The 8,599-nt window shown below is 41.9% G+C and overlaps 1 protein-coding gene across 1 annotated transcript; it reads left to right on the forward strand.

The window, feature by feature from the left end:
• Positions 1 to 2,564: 2,564 nt before the first annotated feature.
• Positions 2,565 to 6,750, forward strand: LOC124670297 (protein WEAK CHLOROPLAST MOVEMENT UNDER BLUE LIGHT 1-like). The gene is made up of 3 exons (XM_047206801.1): positions 2,565 to 2,730; positions 3,966 to 4,592; positions 4,726 to 6,750. Exons 2-3 carry the CDS (start codon positions 4,002 to 4,004, stop codon positions 6,535 to 6,537), a joined length of 2,403 nt encoding a protein of 800 aa, XP_047062757.1. The 5' UTR covers positions 2,565 to 2,730; positions 3,966 to 4,001; the 3' UTR covers positions 6,538 to 6,750.
• The last annotated feature ends 1,849 nt before the right edge of the window (positions 6,751 to 8,599 follow it).

The raw sequence follows: 8,599 nt of genomic DNA on the forward strand, positions 1-8,599 counted from the left end.
TGGTGACCATGTTCATGAGGTGCTTGTCGAGGTGCAAAGTTTGTGGTTAGTGGTGGGAGGATCTGGCCCGCCTCTCCGACAAGGTCGAACGAGGGAACCGGATCTGCATGTCGGGGAGCACGGAGAAGAGACCCGACCAACGTGCCACTAGATGTTTTAGGGATGGTGCAACCATAGTCTGAGGTGCAACGGATGCTCGCTTTATCTTCCTTCGGCAGTCATCTAGGCGATGACGGAGAATTGACAACATGAATGTGCACATAAGCTCCAACAATTTTGTTTTACCTTTTATCTTGTTTGGGTGTTCTGTGTCATCGTTCCTTAGTTTCTGTCCATTCTAGACCAATTTTCTCAGCTGAGATTCTATGATTAATGAAAATGCGGTATCTTCCTAAAAAACTAATAGGTACTTTATTTTTTTAAAAGTTGTTTAATTTTGTCTAGATACAGATGCATATAGATATATTTTAGTTATAAATACATCCATATCTATAAAAATTAAGCAGTTTCTTTTAGACGGAGGAAGTAGGTGATATCTTAACAATAATCTCTCTATGTATATTTAGAAATATCTCATTACTAAATACTATAAGAATAAAAATAATGCACTGTAGATCACATTTTATTGTTATATCTTGATCACATGGTGAGACTAAGATAAGATAGTCTTAGTACCAAAAATTGTTCACGCGTTAATTTCCGCCGCTGCTGGCATACTCCGTAGTTTATGCAACGGAGTACATTGAAAAATGTAGACACGCACACGCACGTCCGTTGCACGCACACGATCGCGTAACATTTAATAAAATATTGGAATCACGGGAGTTTCAAGGATGAGGACGTGACTGCACTACAGACACTAAAACATACTACTTCTGAGTAGGTAATACGGAGTATACCTGAGTATCAAACCTGAAATCAAGTTGACCGGTGATATTGTTATACTGTTGCCATGTGATTTGGCCACATTTACGAGAGACGTCAGACGTGGTTGCTTGCGGCGGCAGGTGTCACCTCCAAAAGTCCAACGACTCCACCTCCACAACGTCAAGCTCACCGGGCCCGCCAGCCTACGCGTGCGTGTGAGCCGTCCGCTTCCGAGTCATGGCGGGAACGAACGGGCGATGCGTCATGGCAGGTCGCCGGTTCGGCCACCGAAAGCCTCGTTGCTGGAATCTCTTCCTTTCAATCTTCCACGCCATACCAGAAAATTAATTATTGCAAAGTACTCCAGGGAGATAATGCTGGCTAGTTAACAAGATTAGATTCATTCGAAGCCACCAGTTCGAGGCATGCTGGCTAGTACTTAATCTTGCCAGGTAAGTACTCGTGTGACAATCTCCATCAGGCTTTGCATTTGGCACCTCACCTTTGCAGAATATTTAGATAAGTGCACTGCCTCCTTAATCTATCACATAGACAACACATGTCAACAAGTGCGATATTATTGTAGGGATCTCATGTTGATCTATCTCTCCCTCCCTCCCTTTCTTCCTCCATCCATCCCTATGCTAGGGGTTTTTGCCTATCGCCGCCTCACATCAACTGCCTATTGATAAATCAAAAATTTCCATCTTTGGGAGTTTAAACCCGTTTTTTCCGGTTAAAGGCCGCGAGAACAAACTTTCTAGAAATAAGCTGTAGGGGAGTGACACCTAGTACGAAACGTGGAAGATGTCCGATAAAAAAGTAACTATCCACGTTTACCCGACAATTAGCCACCCCAATATCCAGGGTCGCTTTTAAGTGGTGAATAGATACAAGAACAACTTATGCTATTTCAACATACATTGTAAAAAAGAGGTGTGCTTGGGTATACCCCCTAAATTAACTTAGAAGGGTGTTTAAGTACTTTGTCCAATCCTCTACAGTTTCCTCCTACCCAGTGGCGGAACCAACATCAAATCAATGGTACAGAGCAACGTCAAAATAACATTTTACTTAGATTTCCTTAATTGTTCAATGTAGAATGTTCTAGGCATGAGAGAAAAACCTAAGTATTCCAAGCCCGTCTCCAAAAATTAGTGGGTGCACATTTGTATACCCATGTACCAACATACCCTTGTCCATGCTCGTACTCGTTCTCTCAAACACACCATTCTCAAAACCAATATAGCTCATAATATTGGATCAGCTCAAGACAATTTGTCACCCGAATACCAAAAATCTCTCTTCCAGGGTAGCTGCCATGACGTCCTCCGGCTGTCGCCGATGAGAAATAAGAACTGCTCCAGTTCGAGATTCTCCATCCACTTGAATGTACCCAAAAACTTCAACTTCAAAGGGGGATGCACCAAATTTTTATACTCTCTCCGTGATGTAATATCGGATATCATACAACCTATTAATTAATATACTACCGTAGTTTTAGGTATAATAATATCTTATATTATGAGAGCGAGTGATAGCTCCTAAAAACAAGCCAAATAAAGTGTTGTTTCAACAAAATGCCCTTCCCGTAGTTTGAACAAAACGAAAGGTGATTTCTGCAAAAAAGAAGTCCCATCCGCTCCTTGCAGTAATAATCCCAGGTGTGAAGTGTCCGACCGACCAGTGGACTCTCACGAGCCGGACAAACCAAGCACACGTACACCACACCCGTCTCTCCTCTCCTCTCCTCGCAGCAAAGGGAAGAACAGAAAACTCGTGAGCACCAAGAGCGGAGATCGGAATCGGCGCAAAAAGGTGGCCCCGATCGCTTCGCCCGCACGAATTCCTCCGCGCCATCGGGTAAGCTTCCTCCCCTTCCGCTGCAACCCGCCATTAATCTTGCCGCGGCTCCGAGCCTTTTTCTGTTTTGATGAGGCACAGCTGCGGCGGCCTGCCGAGTTCTTGATTCTTCGTCTGATGTGGATTCAGGCTTTTGGCTCGATGTTTTTTTGGCAGTGCTTTTCTGTTCTAGTTTGTTCTGGCCAGTTTCGTTCTCCTGGGTACAATCAACTGCGTGAAGAAATCTAATTTCGGTCCTAAGGATGAAATCTCTCTGTCTGTAGTAGTCCACTGATTAGGGAAATTCAGTTTCGTAAGTGCAAAGGAATCACGGGCTGTGCGTAAATATAATTTCTTTTCTTTTTGTGTTTGCATGGAAGAAGAGGGCTAGAACCTCGGAGCCATAAAAGCTATTCTTTTAGTTAACCCGTTCAGTAGTGGTAGAAATTAAATATTTCACCTTGCTAGGTACAGTTAGTCCTGTAATATTAAACGTATTCAATCTTATTTAGGAGTAAGATTGTACTACTAGTTGGGATTAAATTATTAATTAACGAGGTTATGCCAAGATAATATGAACCTGTACGGAGATGAGAAAATTCTTCTGGAAGTCAACATTCAAGTTTGATTGATGCGCATAGGACTGACCATGATTTGAAGCAACTAGAATTGAACATGATTGGAATGATTTAGCTCATAATTGTTGGCAAATAATGATGGTGTTGGCACAAGGATTTTGCTCTACCTGGTCCATTATGACAGTATATTTTTAGGAGGTATAAAAAATCGTATGCTTTATTTGGTTGCTTACTTTCGTTCTTTATTTAGACAAGATGGTTTAGCTCATGCATACATAAGGTTGGCTGCAAAAGTAGCTGAATTATTGCAGACAGAAAGTAGGTTCGGTGTCAGTAGGTGTCAATGATTAGTGCATGTAGGGCAGGATCACTGTAGTTCTTTTAGTGACTAGCATACCCAGTTACTTCACAATTTAACATAGTCATGTATTGTTCTGTAATTCAGTTTTGTTATTTCTCTTCGGTTGGAACATCAGTAGAATTTACATGTAAAATATGTTTAGGTTTAACAACTTGATAATTGTTTGTTTCCATATTACTTGTAAAAGAATGTAATGACGATGCTAGGTGCCACGATTGTTACATGTTATTCAGTGTACTCTCCTTACTTGCTGGAATTTTTCAGATGACATGTCTTGTGATCTGATAGTTACTTGTTCATTGCATAATAATTTTTAGGAGCAAACTGGCCGCCGCATAGTGAAGGCGTAAGAAATGGAATCGACTCATGCATCTGAAGAAAGTAACTCAAAAGAGTCATTTCCAAGAGAAACTCCAGAAAATTTTGCGGATTCACCAACTATGGCTGCTACAAAGGAGGTCATTAACAACGGTCATCATGAAAATCCAAATGCGCACATGAAAGAGTCAGCCCAAGCAGCCACATTGGATATCTCAAATGGCCTGCCAGTTGCTGCCGATAGTTCGGAATTATATTCAATGGTCCTGGAAAGTTCTCTTCCTGATTCACCAGAGCACAACTTAGAATCAAATTCCCCTACAGGTGCAGGTCCTGAAATGATTTCAAGTTCAGGAACAACTGAGACAATCACACAATCAATGAAGGATGATGCAGATCAGCCTTCTTCAGTATATCCTGTCGAAGTAAAGAATGCTGAAAACAAGATAAGTTATCAGAAAAAAATTGCTGTCAAACCAAAAGTCACAGAAGAGTCGGAAACAGAACCTATAAGTCCATATAAAGGCCTTATTGACACCACTGCGCCTTTTGAGTCTGTGAGAGAAGCTGTCACCAAGTTTGGAGGAATCGTCGATTGGAAAGCTCACAAAGTTCAGATGATGGAGGTATTTTTGTCACTCTTATAGTCTTAACACTACATATGAATCATATGCTCATAGTCGCCGTTCTAAATTATCTGCGACATAATTGATTTTTAATCACATAGAGTACTCTTAAAGGAATTTCCTTTCTCTGCAGAGGCGTAAGTTCATACAACTTGAACTTGAAAATGCTCAGAAAGAAATTCCACAATGCAAAGAAGAACTAGAAGCCGCAGAGATGGCTAAATCACGGGTACTGGATGAACTAGAGAGTACTAAGAGAATTATAGAAGAGCTGAAGCATGATCTGGAGAAAGCACAGATGGAAGAAGTTCAAGCGAAGCAGGACTCCGAGCTTGCACAACTCAGGGCGCAAGAAATTGAGCATGGAGTAGCTGATGATTCTAGTTTAATAGCCAAGACCCAAATGGAAGTCGCAAAAGAGAGACATGAAAAATCTGTTGTCGAACTTAAATCAGTAAAGGAGGAGCTAAGAAGTTTGCATGAACAGTATGCTGCATTAGTTATTGAAAGGGATGGAGCAATCAGAAGAACTGAAGAAGTTTTATCTGCCGGAAAAGAGATTGAGAAGCGAGTAGAGGGACTGACTGTAGAATTGATTGCCTCTAAAGGATCTCTCGAGTTGGCCCATGCTGCACATCATGATGCTGAAGAACGTAGGATCGGTGCAGCATTGGCGAAAGAGCAAGATTGTCTTGCTTGGGATAGAGAGTTGCTCCAGGCACAAGAAGAGCTGCAACAACTGAATAATAAGCTTCTGTCCCAAAACGATTTGAAGCAGAATCTTGATGCAAATTTGCACAAGTTGCATAGCCTGAAGCATGAGCTTTCATCCTATATGGAGAATATACTTAGTAAAGAAGCTGAAGGAGTTGCCAATGAGCTTGAGTTTGAAGATTCTAGGCAAAGTAGCAGCTCAATGAAGGAAATTCTAGCTTCAAAACGGAAAGAGCTCGAGGAAATGAAAGCAACCATAGAAAATGCAAAAACTGAGGCCAAATTGTTAAGAGTTGCCGCGACAACTCTCAGATTGGAACTTGATCGTGAGAAAGCTTCACTTGACTCATTGCAGCAGAGAGAAGCTATGGCATCAATTGCAGTTTCTTCACTAGAAGCTGAGCTCAATAGGACGAAAAAAGAGATAGAACTTGTGAGGTCCAAGGAAGAAAATGCCCAAGAGATAATGGTGGATCTTCCTAACATGTTACAGCAAGCAGCCCAGGAGGCCGAGGATGCCAAAGTGGCAGTTCACTCAGCAGAAGAGCAACTGAGGAAAGCGAAGGAAGAAACTGAGCAAACCAAAGCAGGTGCAACTACGGCAAGCTCCAGGTTATGTGCTGTTCTGAAAGAAATAGAAGCATCCAAAGCATCTGAGAGACTAGCACTCGCGACAGTTCAAGCGTTGAACGAAAGCAAAGAGGCCAGCGATATTGAGGGTTCACCCAGAGGAGTGGCCCTTCCTCTAAGTGAGTATTATGCCCTTAGCAAGAAAGCGCATGAGGCTGAAGAGCTGGCAAATGAGAAGGTGAGAGAAGCACTGGCACAGGTAGAGTCGGCGAAAGCGTCCGAAACAGAGAGCCTAGATAGGCTAACTGAAGCATCAAAGGAGATAGGTGAAAAGAAGGAAGCTCTTGAAACTGCACTGGAGAGAGCCGAGAGGGCAAACGAGGGGAAACTCGCCGCTGAGCAGCAACTGAGGAAATGGAGATCCGACCACGAGCAACGCCGTAAAGTGAAAGCTCAGGAGGCCGCTAAAGGTGCGGTTAACCCTTTGAGTAGCCCGTTTGTTGAACAGAAGGCTCCTTACCTGAAAGAGCAGGATTCACGGTTACATATGTCAGGTAGTAGCTACGAGGACCTTGTTCCAAACCGGAAGTTGCGAAACAAGAAGTCGTTTCTCCCTCGAATGGGCTCATTTTTGTCGAGAAATACGCCGGCACAAACATAAGAGGACAGGTCATGAGATATGGATCGACAAGCTGTACATTGCTGTAATAAGTTTAACTTTATTTGTCTTGCAAGTTGATGCCCGATGTAAGCTGTAATTTGTGGTATAAATTCAGGTGGGTATGCTGTAGTTTTCTACATCATTTTTTGAGCAACCCAGGATAAATTTTGGGAGGAAAAATGCCTGAAATATAGCATGGTTCTGTTATGTTAATGCTAGTATCTTCCACCTGAAACTTCGGAGAGAACTGACTAGGTGTTTTTTTTTTTTGCTAATGGATTATATTTGATTTGGATAGTCCTCCTGCTGCAACAACTGTCCGACTGGAAGTGACCAGTATTACAAGATGAACATGACAGCACATCCAAAAAAAAAACGTTGGTTCGTGGGCGTTGTTATGTTCTGTTCCTTCTGATTTTTTTTTTGCATACTCCTTCTGAATTTTAGCTTAAATTGTGTGCTGTAAAGTTTTCACAAGTGTTCCCAATGGACGTGTCAGTATTAGCAGGTAGTTTCAAACAATTGCTGGTTCATGCAGGCAAGTTGGCATTGAAATAGTACTGACTGAAGAAAGAAAGAAGAAACTACGAACATTCCGGAGCAAGTGTGGCAGAATCTCCTTTTCTGTTTCCTGCTTGGATTGGCCAGTCGCTGAAGAATCTGGTTCCTACCACTTCAAATTTATCCATAATAGAATACCACGTGCATCCCTGAACAGACTTTGTGAGATTTTCTTCTTTCTTTCCAAGCACCCACGGAGAACATCCAATCGTTGATGAGCTTGATAGTTGAATTCGATCAGATGAAATATCTTATAAGAGATACGCGGCTACACATCAGAAAAGGCGACGATGTCATCCTCCCTTGGCCCATCAGGCATTTGGCAGAAAGTGGAACCGAACAATGCGATGCACGCTTAGCCTTGTTCTAAAAGGGTTCCGGCGAAACCGTCCAATGTTAGGACATGTACAATGGTGATCTCAGCCTTTTTTCATAGCTGCCACATAAGAATTTTGCTTAGTTAGAGGAGAAAGAATATGAAAAGAGAAAGTTGTCTTTCCTTAGCTAAGGGATTATTCTTTAGAAACCAAGAGAAGACCACTTTCACCATTGTATCACATGTTTTTCCTTAGCAACATGATTTTATACCAAAATGAATTAATTCTCATTAATGGTATGGGATGGTAATAAAAGATAATATACAAAGTATATAACTATTGCCTTCTCTAGATGATATGGAGGGCTAAGGGAAGACATGACTTCTCTACCATTGTGCATGCCGTTATAACTTCAGTATGTAGTGCATCGTGAAACAGCTTAGTGGTACCTAGTAACTGACCTTGCCGTTGACTAGGGATCAAGACTACCTCGGCCCCTTGTGTTGTGTGACAACGGCATCCACCACCGATGATGGAAACCTGAGGGTGACACGAGAGGTGCTTCAACAATGATGCCCTCAGAAAGGAAATAAAATCGGCATTGTTAGGCCAAATCATGGGTTTTCGCCCCTTAGAGACGTCTGAGCAAACTCCTAAAATAAATGTTGGTTATATTATCCTAGGAAGAAATGATCCCCTCGGGCAACGTGTTACATGTTTATATAGGGTAGGAAAAATGCCCTACCATGGTACATTAGGAGATACAGTATAGGGTGGTGTACTACACCATGCCTATACCTATGATACATATAGTCTATCATCTCCCTTTATCTAAACTAGTACAAAGGTTTAGATTACGCGTGAACTCATGAAGTCCTTTAATTGGAAGTTTTTAAGTGAAGCCACCAACAACCTGATCTTTGCTAGATACAACCCGAATAGCCAGACTCCCGCTAGCAACTCGTTCTCTAACAAAGTGATAATCATATGAGTGCATGAACAATAGGATTAGCATACAAATAAGTCACTCTTAAATTATCACACCATATACATGACATTTCATTCATCATGACACCAAGTTCTCCAAGAAGAGGTTCAACCCAAATTAATTCCGCAGTAGCATTTGCAAGAGATTTATATTCATCTGGAACATGACACTTTGCCATGTTTTCTGGCACTTCAAG

The sequence above is a fragment of the Lolium rigidum genome, chromosome 7 (genome assembly GCF_022539505.1).
Source record: "Lolium rigidum isolate FL_2022 chromosome 7, APGP_CSIRO_Lrig_0.1, whole genome shotgun sequence".
Classification (NCBI taxonomy): Eukaryota; Viridiplantae; Streptophyta; class Magnoliopsida; order Poales; family Poaceae; genus Lolium; species Lolium rigidum.

What these genes read in the sequence shown, in the direction of transcription:
- LOC124670297 (XM_047206801.1), top strand. Translation starts at nt 4,002, where the DNA reads ATGGAATCGACTCATGCATCTGAAGAAAGTAACTCAAAAGAGTCATTT. An exon ending in ACAAAGTTCAGATGATGGAG is followed by an intron (nt 4,593 to 4,725) that starts GTATTTTTGTCA and finishes CTTTCTCTGCAG; the next exon opens with AGGCGTAAGTTCATACAACT.